The 21,992-nt window shown below is 45.1% G+C and overlaps 1 protein-coding gene across 1 annotated transcript in view; it reads right to left on the bottom strand.

Moving 5' to 3' along the window:
• SMAP2 (small ArfGAP2) overlaps positions 1-18,339 on the bottom strand; it is a 57,517-nt gene extending 39,178 nt beyond the window's left edge. The window contains exon 1 of the mRNA XM_015424098.1: positions 17,755-18,339. Within this exon, the coding sequence (XP_015279584.1) occupies positions 17,755-17,857 (103 nt within the window). The 5' untranslated portion in view covers positions 17,858-18,339. The remainder of the gene's footprint in view (positions 1-17,754) is intronic.
• Between the last annotated feature and the right edge of the window lie 3,653 nt (positions 18,340-21,992).

Genomic DNA, 21,992 nt, shown 5'->3' with positions numbered 1-21,992 from the left:
TCTTGCCATTGTACGTTTAATTCTTCTTCCCATCTAAATTGGTGCTTAAGTTTTGCTTGGTTTTCTTTTGTTATGATTGTTTTATATAGTTTGGATGGTAAACCTTTCGGTGACTTGGGGTAGGCCTTGATGATCTTTTCTAGGTTTGTCAGTTCTCTTTGGCATGTTCCAAGGTCAGCTAGGTGCTCTGTTAGGCTTTTGAGTTGCAGATATTGAAACCAGGGTGTGTGTTTGCCTATTTTTTGGTCAAAGTATTGCTTTTCCTGAATTTTACCTTTCAGTACTAAGTCAATTGGACGATGAGGTTTGCTTTAGTCCAGTCTTTGAAACTGTTTGGAGTCATTCCTGGTTGAAACCAGTGTTAATGTGTATAAGATGATAATTAAGATATGCCAGCTGGAAGGAGATTCTTTTTATTATCCCAAGTTTTAATTGAGGTTGATAGTAGTATGTTTCTTTTGATGGATTTAAGTCTGTGGTTAGATGTTATCAAAAATATTTCTTGTAAGCCATACGGCGTGGTGTAGGTTTGTTCTATTTGCATCCATGGTTTCTGTTGATCTTTGTGCTGCATATGTATTATTTGGGAAAGGATTGTTGCTTGATAGTAAGCACGTAGGAGGGGGAAGTCTAGACCCCCGAGGCCGGAGGATCTGTGTAGTATATTATTATTGATTCTTGATTTTTTCCCATCCCAAAGGAAGTGCATCAAGGTGTTTTGCCATGTGTGTGGTTCTTTATTTGTGATGGGTATTGGCAGGGATCAGAAAAGAAATAAGAATTTAGGAATTATAAAGCTTTTAATTAAGTGCGGTCTGTCTGACATTGGCTGAAGAGAGTTCCAGTTGTTGAGATCTGTTTTTGTTTCACTGTATAAATTGTGATAATTATATTTGGATAAATCTTTTATCTTTAGAGGTATGTACACTCCTAGGTGTCTCCAACTCTTCTGTGATCCATTTAAATGGGTAATTTCTTTGTATTGTTTGCAGTTGTGGTTTGGTTGAGATATATGGGGTATATTTCAGATTTGGAGTGGTTAATTTGTAAGCCTGAGATGGTTCCAAATGTTGATAGTGTTTGTTGGATTGCTTGCAAAGATTGCAAGGGGTTAGATAGACATAAGGTGAGGTTATCTGCATATACATTTATTTTATGGTCTTGACTGCTTATGTTTATTCCTGTAAATACAAGGTTTTTGCAGAGCTTTTCAGCCAAAGGTTCCATTGTTAGAATGAAGATTAAAGGGGATAAAGGACATCCTTGTCTAGTTCCTCTTGAGAGATGAAAGAAGGCAGAGCTGTTTCCATTAACCCTTATTTTTGCTTTATTGTTTGTGTATATGGTTTGGATTGCTGTTATGAAGTTATTTCCAAATCCTATTTTTTTAAAGAGTTAAAGTATATATGGTATTTCTACCAAATCAAAGGCTTTCTTTTAAAGATTATTGCATCTTTCTGTATTTTTTCCCCATGGATGATGATGCCTAGGATTCTGCGTATATTAATAAATTTGACAATTTGGAATGAAGCCTGTTTGATCTGGATTTATGTAATTGAGGATGAAGGATTTTAATCTGTTGGCAAGGATTGTAGTGAAGATTCACAGGTGGCTCTCACCACTAGCCTAGATATAAACAGCACCCACAACAACACTCAAGCCCTCTCCTGCAGCTGTATGTAAGTTGCATCAAAAAACTGTTGGGAGTCATTCATCTGCCATTCTTCTCACCAAGGAAACATGAAAAAGTCATCAAAGAACTTCCCAATGTGCCCAGGAATTACCTGAAACGTGCTATTTTAGATCTAAAACATAAAGAACAATTCAACACACTTTCTTTGAGCTTTTCCAGTATCGTAGCTGTTATGTTTATGTTTACTTCTATTATCCCTCTTTGGTCAAGTGAGAGTTTTTTCTCATATTGTCCAAAGCCAGATTTTAGCTGTAGTTGTGGAAACACCTCTTTTGTTTCCATCACTGCCTCAGTGCAGAAACTCTGCCAAACCACAAGCATCCAAGCAGTATTCACACATGAGAAAGACATGTGGGTTTTTATGAAGGCGTTTTGACATCTCTCAAAGCATTTCATCCAGCCGTCACTATAGCAACCATCCACCGTTTTTGTGCGCATGTTTTTTTGTTAACTTGAAAACTGAAAGTTCAGTTTTCCACAGAAAAGCTGAAATTGTCTGGCAAATGGCAGACTGCCCGTTGCTTTCTTAACAGCGCCTGCACCCATGTCACAAACTCAAAAAGGAAAGCACAATTTCCCACATTCGTAATGGGATGACTCAGGGCCTGCTGCCAGTTTGTAAATGGTAAAGACTGACAAACATCAAACAGCTTTTTTCACCCTGTTAGGATGAAAGGATCAACATCGGTACTGGATCCAGACAGCTTCTATCAAGCTATTAAAAGGGATGTACAGTGTACACCCTTTCAAAGCCAAATGCGATCATACTGACCTTGAGATGCCATATCTAGAAGGTGGTGCAGCTGGGAAACTGCCAGGGCAAGACTGGCAAAGGACTCACCAGCCCCATCAACATTCTTACTTTGCATGGATCACCCGGCAAGGTTGCTGGCAGTGAGAAAATTCTTGGCTTACATGCCCCCCTCACCTGTTTTAGGTGAAGGGAACCCAGTGAAAATTCGCCACGATACCTGGCTTTTCCATAAAAGAAAGCTGTGCTCTTCTGAAGGGTTACAGCTCAAGGCTAGTTTCAGAGGGCAGCCATGGTGGACTGCATTAGAAGAGGTAGATTAAAGAGCAGTAGTAGCTCCTTCAAAATCAACAAGAATTTCAGGATATAAGCTTTTGAGAATCAAAGCTCCCTTTGTCAAATACTCAAGGTTAAGGAACTATATTTTGACAATTAGTGCTCTGTCCACCCTGTTAAGTGCGACTCAGCACCCTTTCTCAGGTTTGTCTAATGCCCCCTGGAATTCTTAATGTTCTGGAGGAATTAAGTTGACTGGACCCTTCTATGTGAATCGAAGGCCTGGAATAACTGCTCAGAAGGAACAAGGGAAGGACAAGGAAAGGAAGTTATTGTAGACTGCAAAGGGGCTGGCTCTCACTTCCCCACCACCACTTTAGGTGCTTGATGTGCTGCAGTTGAGCAATATCAGCCATGGGTATTAAGCATTATGGGTTTACAAGGCCCTGCAGCAAACTGAAGTCATTAATTCCCCCCCAAAGACCAAGTACTACATGCCATTTACACGCAAATAGATACTAATGCAGTTTCAGAAATAATGCTGCTACCTAGGACTTGGTTCTAAAGAAGGGACATGCAGACTTTTCAGTCTGAGGGCCATCCCGGGGACTCTGTTCAACTTTGAGGCCTCCAGTTAGGTTTGTTGGCTGTCTTATTTATTGGGCGTTTTACCTCAATTACCAGTTGTTTGGGAGAAAGGAGGCCATATAAATATTCTAAACAAATAAACACCATGAAAGTCCAGTTTCATAAGCTTTACATGTCCTTCCTCTTAGCCACTAGGTTTCCCTTCCTGCTCTCAATAACTTCCCATAGTATTAGATTTTAAATATAGACTGTTCAACAGCTTACAATACTAAAAATTACATTTAAGAAAAGCTGAACAGAAAAGTAAAAAATTCCAACATGAAGACTCTCCGAGATCAATGGTGATTCACTGGAAACCTCGGCAAGCTGACTGGAATTCTGAGCATTTAACAGAGGTGGGCAAATTACATCCTCAGAGCTGCACGCAGTTTGCTGGTGCCTTCCCATGAAGCCCTCAACTGGCTTCACAGTATGGTGAGTACACGGAACTGCTGGCAGCAGAGGCTCCTGAAAAATTGTTTCAGCTGCGTTGGTCTGCAGTAGACCAGCCAGATTCCAGTCCAGTAGCTCCTTAAAGACCAACCAGATTTTCAGGGTATACGTTTTTGAGATAAATCCAGATGGTCAGCCATGTTGGTCTGAAGCAGTAGAACAAATTTAGAGTCCAGTGGCACCTTTAAGACTAACAAAGGTTTATTCAAGCTATAAGCTTTCGTGTGCATGCACACTTTATCAAATACATTAGAAAGTATTCAAATGTATTAGAATGTATTCTAATGTATTCGATAAAGTGTGCATGCACATGAAAACTCATACCTTGAATAAACCTTTGGTGGTCTTAAAGGTGCCACTGGACTCTAAATTTGTTCTAAGTTTTGGAGAGTCAAAGTTGATGAAAGAAAGCTTTATAGCCCAAAAATCTTGTTGGTATCTAAGGTGCTACTGGACTCGAATCTTCCTGGAAAATTAAGAAGCTCAAAAGCCATCATTAGCAGCAGAGTGGGTGAAGTGCTATGCCTGTGACTACACCAGCTTTGAGGGCTCCAAGTTGGATCCTGGAACTTCCCATGCCCAGCTCTGAGACCTCGAAAGCAGGTCCCAGATGTGGCTCTCAAGAACAATGCTCGCCCTAGCATAAAACCAAGTCGCAGCCAAGAGCATATACAAACAAGCATCTGTTCTCATTTGTTCACTTTCTATGCATCTCAGGAATTGTTAGAAAACTATCAGGCCTGTAGAAATCTGAAGCTGGCATCTAAGTGTACTGAAATATTTATTCAGGTCTATGCAAGGCCAGAGCCAAAAAGCCTGATGTTAAGTCCCATGGAAGAGGTGGAAAAGAACAATGCTTGTGTTTAAGAACTGAAAATACTCTTCCAGTCCAGTTCCTGGGAATCATTCAATATTAAAAATGGGATTATACAAAATATTGATATTGAACTTTTCTATAACATATATTCCAGGCACCTGAGAATAAGAGATGGGCAATCACTACTCTTATGAAGGCCTGGCGTGATCTGGTCCATGGAGTCGCGAAGAGTCGGACTCGACTGTGCAACTGAACAACGACAACAATCACTACTATTAAACACCACGAGCTCTGCACCACCACAAAGGTCAAGGGAGGGTAAGGCATTCACATCTACTTGGTAATGAGCTACAAGAGGGTTGAAATTCAAAGAAGGAATTCTCACAACACACCAGGGTGAGGAGGGATGGGGAAAGAATAAGATGTCTGGAGAAACTAAAGGAGGAAGTTATAGGTGGGAAACCTTAAACTGATGAGCAGACCCAGCAGAACTTGCAATAGCGATCATCAGCTGGAGAAGCTCCACTTTGGGAAGAACCTGCAGCTCTTGACACCAGTGGTTCTGGATCCAAAGGAACCTGTGGGAAAGACTGGCAAGGTGCATCTGGAAGAGTAGAGGGGGGAGAGTTTGGGAAAGGGGAAAGAGTCAGATACAGTATGCCTCCACAATGCGACTAGTTCAGTGTTAAGGACTTTTAAATGATGAAGTTATGTACACACTTAAGACATATGATGTCAGCTTGAGAAAGCATTCTCAGGACCTATATAGTATGCAACAGAGTTACTCCAGAACTGTATGGCAGGTCATTCCCTAAGCATTTGACCCCCTAACTGTGTGGCAAATGGAACAGCAGTTACGAACATGCATGCCTATACAGACCCTATTGTGCTTGTGAAATACCAAAATAAAATGTGCAGCCAGGAAGGGAATGCCAACAGTCCCAGAAACAGCAGAAGAATGAGGCAGGAAAGACAATACTGGGGAGGGCTTGGTCAGTCAAAAGTTTGGTTGGGCATCCTATTAAGGCCATGGTAGTCAGCCAAAGACCCTGCAAAGCCAGCCACAGATGGGACACTGTATGGCCATTAACAGTAGCAACTCTATTGATTAAAAGGACTGATTGTTTAACTGACCTATTTACATCCAGCTCTTCAACATAAAATGTTCTCATGATGGCTCAAAGGATAAAATACACAATATTTTAACTAATGACCTATCCTCCCATCATTAGATCAAATCAAAAATCACCAAAACAGGCATCTAGACCAAGAGCCCCTTTTCAGTTACAGAGTCTAGAAACAGTGGCAAAAAACAGAAGTTAAAACATCCTGCATGACATTATTCAGAGTAGCTAAATGCAACAAAATATTCAAATGAATATAAACGCACAGAAAGAAAGCCAGACATAAACAGATGATCCGGAATTCCATGCCTTGGAATGTATGTCCTTTATAGTCAACCTTTCTCCTCAATGGGACCCAAAGTGGCCCATATTTTCCCTTCCTTCCATTTTATTCTCCCCAAAATAATCCTGTGAGGAAGGTCAGGCTGAAACAGTGTGACTGGCTCAAGGTCACACAGCAAACAGCCATGGCAGACTAGGGATCTGAAGCTGGGTCTCCCAGATGCTGGTCTGACCCTTTAACTGCACTGGCTCTCTATTTTTTGTGTTTTTTTAAACTGCAAGCTACTCCCTGTTTTGGAGAATGCAGCTAATAAGTTTCAAAATCTATCATAATTTTCTACCCTATCTTCCAGCAAGAAACTTGATGTATTTTTAATCAGGAAGTCGAATTCGTTACTTTGTACTAAAACCTACATTCTCCCTGTGCTTTGGACAAACTGTGGCATGCACACAACCCGGCAATTTATGCAGCTTTATGACGCAATTTTACACTGCAACCTTAGAGGAAAAAGTCTGCACCAAATGTTCCAGCCCTCAAAACACAACAAAAATAAATGTAGCACACACGCACACACACACACATTCCCTTCTTGAAAATGTACCAAGCAGCCTGACGCAGCTTTTACCATCAGGTACTTGGAATGACAAAGGGTAAACAGTTTCATCATTTTTTGCCTTCTGTAGTCACAGGATGTTCACGCAAGAGGATTTTTGGAGGAAGACAGCACAGCTACAGCCAGTTGGAGGGTTTCTTCAGATGTACCTCCTTAGCAACACACAGGAAGCTAGCTTGGCTGAAGCTCTAGGCGGCGGCTGCTGCAATGCTTTTGCAGTCAGAAAGCTACACTTCCCTCCTCCACCCCAAGCACAAACAGTTGCTATTATCTTTCAATACACTGCGTACATGTAGATCTTTTCCTTTGTTGACAGTGGCTTCCTTTTTAAGCTTCAACTTATTAACCATGCCCTCTTTTGCTGCAAAAGAGTCACTCCTTCCCGTCTACCAGTGCAACTGGGAACTGTTAAAAGGACCAACGGGAAGTTGTATTTAACGATCACAGTTTGTGTCAAGATTATGGCTGCATTTGTCAGCAGGCTTACCTGGTGGCAAGCTCCATTGCCTGCAACGGGGCTTACTTCCCAGCAGGCACACCAAGTAGCTACTACTTGGAAGCTTCCACCAGTACTGAACAGAACTAATCACCTGGAGTTTAGCAAGGCTGATGTCAGAGGAGGTCAGTATACACACTGCAATTCCCACATGCAAGGGCAGGGGGCTGAAGTTGGTTCCTTATTCGCAGTTCCTTATTCATTCCTTATTCGTGACTTCATCCAGAAACACTGAGTAGAGTTGGAAAGGTCTGAACCACAAAATAAGGTCTGGGCCACCACATATCATATACCCCCAGGTTCACAAGACTCTCCCCTTCAAGAAGATAATCCTGTTTCCGGGTCCAAACAGCGGGTTTTGTGCCAGCTGCTCCAAATTGCAGTGCCCCTAGGACAATCACACAGGCAGACACTGCGGCTGGGCTGCACACCCCAACAATCTTTGGATCACCCCAAATGACACATCCCCACACTCTGGGGACGGTCCCCTGCAAGGAGACATACAGTGATGCCTGGTTCAAACACTGGTTCGGCCACCACAAGCTTCTGTTTGGAGTGCCTCCAACTGGCCTCCATTTCTAAGGAGATTTGAATAAAGAACTGGTTGCCCTTTACAACTCAAAATAAGGTTTGGACCATGACACTTCATACACCCTCATGGTCAGGAGACTCTCCCCCTCAAGGGGACATATGCTGTGTCCTGGTCCAAAGTGTGGTTCTTGTGCCAGCTGCTCCAAAGTGCAGAGTCCCCAGGACAATCACACAGGCAGACACTGGGGCCGGGTTGCACCCACAAAACAATCTGTGGACCATCCCAAATGATACACCTCCAGACTCCGGGGACTGTCCCCTGCAAGGAGGCATACAGCACTGCCCAGTCCAAACACTGGTTCTGATACTATGAGCTTCAATTTGAAGTGCTTCCCTGAGGCCTGTATTTCAAAGGCAAGTTGAATAAGGAAGTGTCCTCTGCACCCAAAATAAGGTTGGGAACCCTACACTTCATACACCCCCATCTCCAGTGGACTCTCCCCTTCGAGGAGACATGTGCTGTTTCCTGGTCCAAAGCCCGTCTCTTGTCCCAGCTGCTTCAAAGCGCAATACCACCAAGACAATCACACAGGCAGACACTGGGGCCTGGCTGCACCCACAAAACCACCTTTGGACCACCCCAAAGGACACATTACCACACTCTGGAGACTGTCCCCTGTAAGAAGACATACAGCACTGCCTGGTCCAAACACTGGTTCGGGCCCCACACCCTTCTATTTGGAGTGTCTCCAAGAGGCCTCTATTTCTGAGATTTGAATAAGGAACTGGTTGCCCTTTACAACCCAACATAAGGTTTCGACCACCACACTTCAGACACCCTCATGATCAGTGGCATCTCCCCTTCGAGGTGACATATGCTGTGTCCAGGTCAGAAGTGCGGTTCTTGTGCCAGTGGCCCAAAGTGTGGTACTCCCAGGACAAACACACAGGCAGACACTGGGGCCAGGCTGCACCCACAAAACAACCTGTGGACCACCCCAAAAAAGGATGTGAGGACTGTTTAGAGGAAATAAGTCAGGATGCAAAGCTGCAATGTACTTTCGAAGTAGCTTGATTGAAACATGGGTGTGGACCATTAGCATCTATGGTTGAGATAAGAACACATCAAGCCCTGATGGATCCATCATTGTGAATTTGGGAATGAATACAAATTCAGCAATCTCAGTTTGTTATCTGTACTCAAAGCTTTGCTTAGGAGAGTTAAAACTCATTCAGCAAGGGAATGACCTTCACCCTAAGGTCTGCCTATGTGATTGTCCTACCTGGAAACTCACTGGAAGTGGTTCCTTATTCCAAGGTACTTGGAAATACAGGCACTTCAAATAGAAACTTGTGGGGCCAGAAGCAGCGTTTGGACCAGGCAGTGCTATATGTCTCCTTGCAGGGACAGTCCCCAGAGTCTGGAGATGTGTCATTTGGGGTGGTCCACAGATTGTTTTGTGGGTGCAGCCTGGTCCCAGTGTCTGCCTGTGTGATTGTCCTGGGGACTCTGCACTTTGGAGCGGCTGGCACAAGAACCGGGCCTTGGATCAGGAAGTGCCATATGTCCCCTCGAAGGGGAGAGTCCCCTGAATGTGGGGGGTATATGAAGTGTGGTGTTCCAGACCGTATTAGGGCTGCAGAAGGCACTTATTCAAATCTCCTTTGAAATACAGGCCTCCTGGAGGCCCCACCAAATAGAAGGGTGCGGGGCCAGAACCAGTGTTTGGACCGGGCAGTGCTGTATGTCTCCTTGCAGGGGCAGTCTCCAGAGTCCGGGGATGTGTCATTTGGGGTGGTCCACAGGTTGTTTTGTGGGTGCAGCCTTGGCCCCAGTGTCTGCTTGTGCGATCGTCCTGGTGGCACCGTGCTTTGGAACAGCTGGGACAAGGACTGGGCTTTGGACCAGGAAACAGCATGTGTGTCCTCAAAGGGGAGAGTCCACTGGAGACGGGGGTGTATGAAGTGTGGGGTTCCCAACCTTATTTTGGGTGCAGAGGGCACTTCCTTATTCAAATCGCCTTTGAAATGCAGGCCTCAGGGAAGCACTCCAAATAGAAGCTCATGTCAACAGAACCAGTGTTTGGACTGGGCATCACTGTATGTCAGTTCACAAATAAGTCACAAATAAGGAATGAATAAGGAACCAACTTCAGGGTCCTTGCAAGGACTTTGTAACAACTGTAGTACAGGACATTCAGCATCTAGTACATCTGGCACTGAATAAATGCTCTCAAATGTAAGATACAAGTTTTTTTCCAGTTCAGATGCTTTAAGCATGCTATGCAGAAGACGGGGGAACACATTATTTTGTTTAAAACCGCTTCATTAGAGGAAGTTGAAGCAAAAGGTCTGTATGGACATGTAAGTATACCCCCTAAATGCAGGGCTCAGTCATGTTGTACTCAACCTGAGTAATCCTTTTTTTTTTGCATGTGATCCATTTTTCATAACTGCAGCCTACACTCCTTAGAGATACAAGCTGCTGCTTCGCCCACAGCCATCCCAGTTCTACCTTTTATTTCCAAGGCTGCTGCAGTATCCTTCGTTATGATGCCTCTGCTGCAATAGCTTAGGCAGCCCTCTGGTTTTTAAAGCCAGTTGCAGCAGCCCATTGAACAGGACCCCCCCCCCCCAAAAAAAAATCTGGTCTCCGTTCTGTCTTTCAACTGGGAAACAATTTTAAAATAGTCTCTTAAGCACCAAAAAATGCTGTGGAAAGCAAGCAGCTTTCTTTCCCATGTAACACCTGGGACACAGCGTAAGAAAGCCATCAAACCACGTTCCATGCCCTTCTCTAGTGTTGCTAGTAGGGTTGCCAGCTCCGGATTGGAAAATACTTGGAGATTTTTGGGGTAGAGCCCAAGGAGGGTAGGGTTTGCAGAGGGGAGGGACCTCAACAGTGTATAATGGCATAGCGTCCATTCTCCAAGGCAGCCATTTTCTCCAGGTGAACTGATCGCTGTCACCTGGAGGTTAATTGTAATCCCAGGAGATCTCCAGCCACCAGCTGGTGGTTGGCAACCCTAGCTGCTAGCCTCCACCACAATCCCAGCCTCATAGTTAAGCATTTTCTTTCCCTCTCTAGTGTGCATTTCCCCTAGACTTGACCAAGGGTGAGAGTTCCATCTATGCCAGGGGTCCCCAACCTTTTTCAGCCTGCAGCACCTTAGGAATTCTGACACAGAGAGGTGGGCACAACCACAAAGGCTACAAGAGACAGTGCCAACCACAAAATTTCAGGAAGAGAGGTAATGACATAACTGAATAATAAGTAATAAAATATAACTGATACAAACAAATATTTGGACTTTCAGAAGCACTCGGTGTTTTGTGAGGGGTTTTTTTGGGGGGGGATTAGCTTCCTATTTAGCCATTTTGTCTCCCCTTCCCCGTTAAGAGGGTTTTAGCTTGGTTGTTATTGGAATCTGGGTTTCCTGAAGCAGATTCCTAACTCACACCCCTGGCTACACCAGAACTGGAGACACCACAGGGGCCACCGAGCCTGAACCCTTTTCCAGACAGTAGCTGTCCCACTAACTCTCTCTCATGCCTGCTTGCAGTTATTCCCTCTGCTCCAGACACCGATCCTCATAATCCCAGATGTGATAACGTTAGCTTTAAGGAGTATGCACTGAGCAAATTGACACAGGTGCTATCTTTCTACTATACATGTCTGAAGGCAGAACTTTGGCTTTTGAAATACACAAATTAGTGGACGAGACCAAGAGGTTCCTGGAATATAGCATCTCATTTCCAATAGATGGTCTCTGGGAAGACCGTATGCTGAGCATGAAGGCAGCAAGTCATGTCCTCTGCGCCACCAGCATCTGCTGCTGAGATAACTGCCTCTGAATACAGAGGTTTCATTTAGCTATTGTGTCATTGATAAGCATAACCATTTCAAGTGGAAATCAGCCATTCCTCTTTACCTCCTCTCACTGGACAAAGGATAATTCTTTCTTGGACCCAGAAATGGCAAGCAAGCAGCTATTGATTAGGAAAATCCCATCCACCAAATCAATCCCCAGGATAAATTTAATTCAAGAACTCCCTCTGCACATCCACACTCTCTACGGCCAATTTAGCTGGTCTGAAGTAATTTCAATGTCAACACAAGGCCCTGGAGAGAGACAGTTCCTTTTTTAAGAAATGTGCTTGCTTCCAATTATATTCACCAGCTCCTGCCAACCTAGCAGTTCGAAAGCAAGAAATTGCAAGTAGATAAATAGGTACCACTTCAGTGGGAAAGTAACAGCGTTCTGTGCGCCTTGGTGTTTAGTCATGCTGGCCACATGACCACGGAAATGTCTTTGGACAGCGCTGGCTCTTCGGCTTTGAAACGGAGATGAGCACTGCAACCCTAGAGTCGGATTCGACTGGCTTTCAAGCAAGGGAACCTTTACCAGGAGAGTTCATGCTACTTTCACTTTCCCTCACAACCCCCACAAAATACTGCCACTTTTCTGAGGTCCATGGCCACAGCTACAATCTGAACTTTTGCAATTTGGACTCTTTGTTTGTAAAGGTCTGTAAAATCAACAGTTAAAAGTTTATGGGCTAAATATACACATGCAGATTTTAAACTTCTACAAAATATCTGCAAACTTCCTACCTTCAGGGGTTCCTCTTTACATGAGCCTGACTGCCATGGTGCATGTGTTAAGTGCCAACAAGGCTTCTGGCTTAAGGCAACCAACGACCTCCAAAATGTCCTATCCTTAACAGCCTTGCTCAGCTCTGGCAAACTGGAGGCCCTCGCTTCCTTTACTGAATCAATCCATCTCAGGCTGGTTCTTCCTATTTTGTTGCACAATGCAAAAGATTTGGGGGGAAACTAGAGATTCCACATGCAGTTCATGTGGGACACTGGAAAAATCCAGTCTGGCCCTTCCCAAGATGAAAAACATACTGTAAATGGGCTACAGAATGCACTCAAGATTGTATGGAGAATTTGTATGCCCATTGCTGAATGGATCATTGTGGAACTGTCTGAGCTACAAATGGCAAGGTTAAGAATATAAAAACTATAGCTCTACACAGATACCAAACAACACTTCTCCTGCACCACAAAGCCTGTGTTTTTTAATACATTTTCATCTGTGCTTTTAATTACCACTCTCCATTCTTCTGGACACTTCAATAGCTTGGATTTTAATTTCTGATTGCATGGCTTGTTTCTTTTTAATGGGCAAGATTTTACACTGAAATATACCACCAAGAATGCTTGCTGTTTTTAACAGGATACTCAAGAAGCAGAATGTCTGCAGGCAGGACTTTCAAGGGAGCCTTTTAGTAACACACTTTAACCAAGCGGCACAAACAGCAAGACTATCAATCTCGGGCTTCTCAGGGAATCCCCATGGACCTGCCACCAACACTCAGCCACAGAGGAAGGCAGCATAGGGAGGTGGAAGTCAGGGGTTACTGGCACACAGATGTTATTCCGATGAAGAAATGGAACATCCCGGTGAGCAGCCTTTTTGGAAGAAGAGGAAGTAGACAGAATTGGCAGGCAGATAAACTATTAAGAAACTTAAGATGAAGCCTTCCATAGTATTGTTATTGTGATTCCTCTCCTCTTTGTCAACACTGATCCTTTCAGAAGCAAGGAGATAGTGAGTATAACTTCTGAAAAACCAGCACAAGAACTATCCTTGTATTTCAGAGCTTTTTTTACACTCAACCCATACTGGATCAAAACCAGGAGTCTACCTAGCTATGCAAGCTGTCCTTGGCAAATCATATATTAACTACATGCTTTGGGGAAATTACACTTTCCCTGTGTGCCTGTCCTGAGCCAACAGTCAAATGATTTCTTTGAATGACTTGACTTCTACTACTGAGAGAATATCTACAGCTCTATAGCAGCCTAAGTAGGCCAGACTAGATGGAACTTGTCAGAGCTTGGAAGCTAAGCAGGATAGGCCGCCAAGTAAGACTAGGGTTGCTAGGCAGAGGGAGGCAATGGCATACGACCTCTACTGATCGCTTGCCTTGAAAAATCCATGAGGTATAACTTCAGGGGGTTGCCATAAGTCAGCTGAGACCTGACAGCACTAAATTGTTGTATCATGCCCTTCACCATTTTCTTCCTAAACACAGAAACACTAGCAGTTCCTTGTAGTTGTGTTTCCAGAACTAAATGCACACGGTTACAATCTTGGTCCTTTCCACACTAGACCTTATATCCTGGTTCAACCCTGTCCCTGAACTTACATTCTACACTACACTTGAGTTCACCCTTGTAATTATCTCAGGGTATTTTTTGTTTCCACATTACATTGAGATCACCCCAGTTTCACCCCACACTTGTCCCAGGATAAACGGATGCTGTTATAACCAGGGATAAATGCAAGGTATTGTGTCGTGAGTTGAACTCTGATAAAACCAGGGATGAGATCCAAGTGCGGAAAGGACCCTTGTATTCCCATCAGTCCACTGCAACCCAGTCCACTTCCTTATTTGGTTCCCTGCTCTCAATTACAAAATGTGGGTCTTGTCCCCTACAACAATGCACCACTCTGTACCAATGCTCCCTTTAAACTGTCAGGTCTAGTGAGCAAAAATTCTACTTTGTGAGCTACTGGCATTAAAGTTGTGAGTAAGTAACTTGGCTATTACATAAATTATTTTGCGCTGGAACCATCCTTCCTGAGCTAAGACAAAAATGTGTGAGCCAGAGGCTAAAAAACTGTGAGCTAGCTCACACTAACTCAGTTTAGAGGAAACTGCTCTGTACCACAGTGCCTGGTGTAACCACACATTTCTCTCCAAAGAAGCAATCGGGGAAGCTTCTCCAGTCTTTCTCCCACATCACTCAACACTGCCCTCAATACAGACATGTCAGTGAGCAACTTTTGGGGACTTGCAGTAAAGGTGGCTCAAGTGGTTAAGACGCTGAAATGCAGGCTGTGGAAGGTCAGTAGTTCAGCAGTTTAAGACCCAAGTGTGCCGCATGATGGAGTGAGCTCCCGTCTCTAGTTCCAGCTCTTGCCAACCTAGCAGTTCGAAAACAAGAAATTGCAAGTAGATAAATAGGTACCACTTCGGTGGGAAGATAACAGCGTTCCGTGCGCCTTGGTGTTTAGTCATGCCGGCCACATGACCACGGAAATGTCTTCGGATACTGCTGGCTCTTCGGCTTGGAAACGGAGATGAGCACCGCAACCCTAGAGTTGGATTCGACTAGCTTTCGAGCAAGGGAACCTTTACCTAAGGTTGCTTTGGCCTCCAGAAAAGCAAGCACAAGTTGTCAAGGGATAACTCACTTGAGTTTTGAGTGTTCAACATGTATGTTTTCACAGCAGACATTACAAAAAGGTAACAGAAATAAATCATAACATATAATGGTTAATCGAGAAATACAAATAAGGCACTCTTAGTTCATAGAGCCTGGTTCAAGGGCAAAGGAGAACACCCTGTCTGGAGCCTTCACTCCCTCTGATGGCCTGAGTATTAGTAGTTAGCTGAAGGGAACCAGTGGGAGCTTGGTCTAGGTACCATAAAACACCCCTTTAAGCTAGCAACATGCCACAAAGACAACCGACACAGCATATATTCAGAGGAGAGAAAGTCAATTTTGCACAGCTGCCCAAAGGTGACAATGTAAAAGTCTCCCTACTCCCATGAAGAACTGGAAAAGGACACAGAATATAAAAAGTTTTGAGGCACAACAGGATCAAAATATGAAGCCTAAGCCACCCAGAACTCCAGGCAATTTCAAAGCTGTAAGCACACAAAATCCAAGCTGCACTTTTATTGTCTAGAAAACACACCTTATGCAGAATTACTTTCCTGAAAGAGGAAATGGGATGGCTTTTTTTCACCAGGTGCGAGATAGGCTGTAAAAGGCTGTAACAGGCTGTAAATCACAGATAGCCTTGCATGGTGTTCAAGATGGCAGCAGACTTCAGAATGGCTGAAATGTCTCTAACCCCACAGTCCTCAACTTTACAATGGCATTGATTTATACTGGCATTTCCCACACAGATGGAGCTGCGGTGGCTCAAGTGGTTAAGACGCTGAACTGCAGGCTGTGGAAGGTCAGTAGTTCAAGCAGTTTGAGACCCGAGTTGCCGCATGATGGAGTGAGCTCCCGTCTCTAGTTCCAGCTCCTGCAAACCTAGCAGTTCGAAAACAAGAAATTGCAAGTAGATAAATAGGTACCACTCCAGTGGGAAGGTAACAGTGTTCCGTGCGCCTTGGTGTGTAGTCATGCCGGCCACATGACCACGGAAACGTCTTCGGACAGCGCTGGCTTTTCAGCTTTGAAACGGAGATGAGCACCGGAACCCCAGAGTCAGATTCGACTGGCTTTCGAGCAAGGGAACCTTTACCTTTTTCTCACACAGAGGGTCTGCAAAAGTACTCCAGGTCCACAAGCCTTTTGGGAGGCCACAGGAGTCCAACTGATTTCCATATTGATCAGACCAATTTCCATTTCCCTGACTTTCCAGAAAATGGCAACCCTGTTCTATTTCTATGAGCCGCTCCTGAAGTTTTCCCAGCCCTGTTGAGCTGGCCTCTAGCTAGAAGTTGTTAACCAATAAGGAAGTTTCCTTTTCAATCAAGGGGCGAGATGAATTATACCTCTGAGCTGGGGCCCTTACAGAATCAGATACCCTCTGATTTGACCTTGAAGGCCATGTACACAAAATAAAAGCCTTTCCCCCCTAAAACTTGCTTTCAAAGTATAGTTGATAAAAGGTCTCACTGTATCATCTGGAGATGGAAGCCACATCAGGGCTTGCTGCACATACTTTGAAAGAGGGCCACATAACACATGCTGGTGGGGGAGGAGGGGAGGGCATGCAAAAAATTTTCCATCAAAATGGTGTTCCCAGGCTAAGAGAGCTGCTGATCTATATGAATCTTTCCCGAAACAACACCTAACCTGAAAACCGTGAAGCCATCAAAAGACTACCCTGCCTTGAGTTCAAGGAAGTTGACTCAACTATCCACCCATTCAGAAAGCAGATGTGCTTTGTAAAAGAGGCCTACAGAGCAAAGCTGGTCCTGACAAGCCAAGCAAGAGGTCACACTGTATGCTAGAGGACGAAAAAAAGCTTCAGAGCACAAAAAGGGAAGTTAAGTGTCTTCTCAACCCAGATATGGCAATCAGCCAGACCATGAGCAAAAGCAAGTCTGGAGGTATCATCTTGTATCAGCCTTCCTTATAACATTTCATACACAACTTGTAAGCCACAAATATTCCGGAAAAGAGGTGTGGGGGTGGGATGGGGAATAGCAGCTACAATTCCAGTTTTCTCATTCTGACTATTTGGTGATCTTTCCTAGTTGTCTGAAACAACGAAAGCTAGAAGTCTGCTGCATATACAAGCAGGAAGTTGAGGCACCCAGATTTTTAAAAACCTAACCTGTGAGGATATACAGAACTACATTTCAAGAGGTAGCACAAAGACATGGCAAAGTTCATTCCTCCCTTTCACCTCTTGACACACAGCCCTGCCTTATCAGCGTGCAATAGAATTTGTTTCCAATATGCCTTCTCTGGCTACACCAACAACACAGTCAGTGCTTTTGGTGTGCTTACTTGATTATGCCATTATATAACCAACTGCATGTAGTCAAAGCACCCCCACAGTTCTTCATGGATTTCTCCCCTCACACACATGCCCAACAAATGCCAAGGATGAGCCAGTGACCTCCCCCCTTCAATCTCTCACCATCTGATCTCCCCCCCCCAGCATGAGGGGCCCTTTTCACCACCTGTTTGCACCCTCTTACTTGTCTGGCTCGGGAGATCCTGTATGGCCACACACAGAAAGAGCAGCAAGCATTTCTGACAGAAGAATTTGCAACATGTACTACTGCATAAGAGATGCTTCTCATTACTGTACACAGCCTGAAACCCACAGCTCTGTCAAGACGAAGCAGTACATTTGCTTCAGTAACACACAAGGCTTCAACATTTGTTTTGGCCAAACCACCTCCTCCAAATGTATTAGCATCGTCCTATACAGAGACCCACATACCCCCTTCCTCCACTTCATCTACACCAGCAGCATGACTGACCACCAAGCAATGTTCCCTCCCCATCCATGTCTTTAAAGGCACCGCATGTTACCTTTGGCCTGGCAGTCCGCACAGTATTTGTTCTCTTCTTCTAGCAGCAGAGTGGCAAGCACCGCCTGATATCTGTCCACATCCCGGACCGATTTGCCCGTCATTGCAGATAAGGAATGACTCCACAAGAATGTGAGAAATTAAAAGGGGGGAAGGGGAGGAAGAATACCCTTTTCTTTCTCAGCTCTGCCAAGTAAGCTTCCAGGCTTCCTTGCCTCACACAACTTGAAAAGCAGCTCCCTGTCCTGAAGTTTTAACTCACACCCGATCACGACCCTGCTGTAAAGAGATTGCCGGCCGCTCCCAGAGATGCAACTTCCTCCTTGCTCGAAAAGGCCTTCCCAAGACATACAGTGGGGGCACCTCCAGCTGCTACGCTGCTTTTATCCTGCTGAGGACTTTATCACTTCAGTCACACCTTGGAAACACGATGACACACTACACGCTATGGAGGGTTACACCAGAAGTCTCTGAGCAGTTTCCTCTCCCTTCAACACCCCCCCCAACATGCCACAAGGGGGAAGGCCCCTTTGCCAAGCCACATAGGCTTCCAACCAGCACCCCCAACAGCCTGGCTGACACTTCCCTCAGCACCCCCACCTCCCCCAGAACCAGGGGCTCAAAGCCCCCCCCCAAGTGTCTGACTCCCCAGCCTTCCAAAGAGGCACACCAGCCAGACACACTGAAGCTAGTCCACCAGCCAATTCAACGAGGCTCTGCACATCCACCCCTCATTGAAGGCCACCAAAGAAATAGAAAAAGGCCAGTTCAGAGTTCCTTAACGGAACCCCCTCCCAATAAATCCTGCAGTGGGGGATCCAAGTAAAACTCAAGACCCCCTTCTAAAAATACACCTGCCAACGGACAGCTCTAGGAAACTCAGCCCCCTTCCCCCTCACACTACCCCCTAAACTCCCCCCCAAGTGCTGAGCCCCCTACTCAGCTTACTTCCAGCGCTCCTACTCCCTCCCCTTCAGTCCCTAGCTCTGAGGAAGGGGGAGGTAGGCGACCCTCCCTCAGCTGAAGGGGACAGGGGAGGAGAGAAAGAGCCCGCCCCCGTCTCCAGGTAGCAGCTCAGCCGCTACTATGGACACAGATTACATCTCCTCTCAGCGCGCCACCGCTTCCTGTTTCCGGTTCTGAGAGGGAGAGGGAGGGAGCAGGAGAGGGAGGTTTACCGAGCAGGCCACGCCCCCACGCCGCTTGATCCTGGTCCCTCTCTCTTCATTGATTCATCGACGCCGCCTACCCTTGTACAGCAGGGAGCCAATCAGAGAATCAAAAAGCAGGAGGGGGTAATGGGATTGGATGGAGTGTGGCGTAATGGATGGGAATAGGTATACTGGCCTTGAATGTAGGCGACGGGGGAGAGAAAAAAGTCAGGGGCTTGTTTATAAATGGAGGAGAACACGTTCTTTGTATTTAAATAAGGTGGCGTCCAGCGGCGCTCTAGAGACTAGCAAAAATTATTTCAGTAGCAGCTTTCTTTAGTGAGAGCTCACCTCAGCAGATGCATTGGAGTTAGTGTTGCTAGTCTCCAGGGGATGCCTGGGGATCAGGAATTACAACTGATCTCCAGACTACAGAGACCAGTTTTCCTGAAGAAAACGGCTGCTTGAAAGGGTGGGCTTTATGGCGTTACAGCCTGCTGAGGTCCCTCCCTTTTCCAAGCCCCCCCTAATTTCCAGGCATTTCCCAGCTTGTAGTTGGCAACAGTGTTCCCCCTAAGCTGAGTTAGTGTGAGCTAGCTCACAGTTTTTTAGCCTCCACCTCCCTCATTTTTTTCTTAGCTCAGGAAGGAGGGCTCCAGAGCAGGCTAATTTATGCAGGAGCCCAATCACTAGCTCACAGCTTTAATGCCAGTAGCTCAAAAAGTAGAATTTCTGCTCACAAGATTCCGCAGCTTAGAGGGAACATTGGTTGGCAACCATACCTGGAAGTGATTTCCATAGGACTTGACCCCCATTTGAAGACAAATTACTATAGGTAAAGGTTTCCCTTGCTCGAAAGCCAGTCGAATCCGACTCTAGGGCGTGTTGCTCATCTCCGTTTCCAAGCCGAAGACCCAGCGTTGTTCTCTACTTGCAGTTTCTTATTTTCGAACTGCTAGGTTGGCAGGAGCTGGGACCAGAGACGGGAGCTCACTCTGTCATGCAGCACTAGGGTCTCGGACTACCAACCTTCAGGTCTGCAGTTCAGCTTCTTAACCACTGAGCCATCGCAGCCCTTCAAATTACTATAGTACCCTCTTTATACTCCTGAGGAATAGTTGTGTTCAAATTCCCCATATGGTCTAGCTCTCCTGCAGCCCCAGTAGACATTATATACTTGAACTTTCAAAAGGCTTTTGACAAGGTACCTCACCAAAGACTCCTGAGTAAACTCAGCAGTCATGGGATAAGAAGATGGCTTCTGTTATGGATTGAAAAGTGGTTAAATGACAGGAAACAAATAGTAGGAATAACTGGACAGTTCTCACAATGGACAGAACTGAGCAGTGGGCCCCCACACGAATTGGCATTGGGTCAGGTACTATTTAATTTATTCATAAATTATCTGGAACTAGGAGTGAGTAGTGTAGTGGCCAGGTTTGCAGATGACACCAAATTATTCAGGATGGTGAAAACAAAGGCTGACTGTGAAGAGCACCTAAAGAATCTCCACAAACTGGGTGAGTGGGTGATGATGTGACAAATGAAGTTCAATGTTGGTACATGTAAAGTGATGCACGCTGGGACAAAAAAATCCCAACTTCCAAGTACAGGCTAATGGGGTCTGAACTTGCTGAGACTGAAAGGGACAAGGGTCTTGGGATCGTAGTGAGTAGCTCAATGAAAGTGTCAACCCAGTGTGCTATAGCGGTGAAAAGGGCAAACTCTATGTTAGGGATTATTAGGAAAGGGATTGAGAATAAAATGGCCAATAGTGTCATGCCCCTGTATTGATCAATGATGTGGTCTCATTTGGAATATTGTGTACAACGCTAGTCACTGTAACTCTAAATGAACCTTGCAGAGCTGGAAAAATGTACAGAGGAGGGCAGCCAAGAAGATTAGGGAGTTGGAGCACCTTCCCTATGAGGAAAGGCTGAAGAGTCCGGGACTTTTCAGTTTAGAAAAGAGACTACTAAGGGAGGACGTGATAGAGGTTTATAAAGTTATGCATGGAGTGGAAAGAGTTGACAGAAATTTTTCTCCCTTTCCCAAAATACTCAAGGGTATTCAATGAAACTGATAGGAAGTAGGTTCAGGATGGACAAAAGGAAATACTACTTCACACAGAGAGTGATTAAAATGTAGAGGCACTAAACCTCTGAATCCCAAAGCCAGGAGGCAACATTAGGGGAAGGCCTCAGCCTCTATGCCCTGTTGTTGGACCTCTGAAGGAACTGGGTGGCCATTGTGTGAGATGGGACTAGATGAGCCATTAGTCTGATCCAGCAGGGTTTTTCTTATGTTCTTACAGCTGCAGGCTAGAGACAGCTTTTAGCAAATATGTTGGACTATAAAAGCAGCTCAGGCTGTAACTTCAAGGCAGAAAGGCTGGGCCAGGTATAGAAAAAAGTGCCAGCCTTTGTACAGCAGGGGAAATGGTTGTTCTGTGAGTACATATGAATGAAGCTGCTTTATACTAAATCAGACTATTGGTCCATCCATCAAGTTCAGTATTGTCTATTCAAATTGACAGAAGCTCTCCAGGGTAGAGATATTTATTACCTGCTCCCTGATCTTTTTAACCGATGATGCTTCTGCATACCAAGGGGACCTTCTGCATACCAAGCTGATACTCCTTCTCCCCCCCCATGTACCTAACATAGTCTGTGCCTTGTTTCCTCTTTCTGTTGCAAGGTTTGAGACTTTACAAAACCTATTTATTTATTTATTTATTAGTTTGATTTATATCCCGCCCTCCCAAAGGCTCAGGGCGGCTCACATGCGGCAAAGCCGAGTGCAAAATATAATACAACATACAATAAATAGAATATTTAAAATCACAATAAAACCTTCCAATAATATGGTGCAATACCTATATTAATCATCCAAGATGGGGAGAACCCCCCCAGGTTTGGTGGCCAGCTGTCTCAGTAGCATGGTCTCCCACTACGCTGTCTCAACTTCTGCCAGGGCCCGCTTGCCCCCGTTTTAATAGGGCAGCCGATGACTTGCCACCTTGGTGGTAGAATAGTGGCGGCGGCGCCTCCTACTCGAACGCCTGGCGGAAGAGCTCCGTCTTGCAGGC

Source organism: Gekko japonicus, unplaced genomic scaffold (genome assembly GCF_001447785.1).
Source record: "Gekko japonicus isolate JY-2015 unplaced genomic scaffold, Gekko_japonicus_V1.1 scaffold877, whole genome shotgun sequence".
NCBI lineage: Eukaryota > Metazoa > Chordata > Lepidosauria > Squamata > Gekkonidae > Gekko > Gekko japonicus.
Note: the sequence above shows the minus strand (reverse complement) of the source record. Positions and strands in the feature narration are given on the sequence as shown.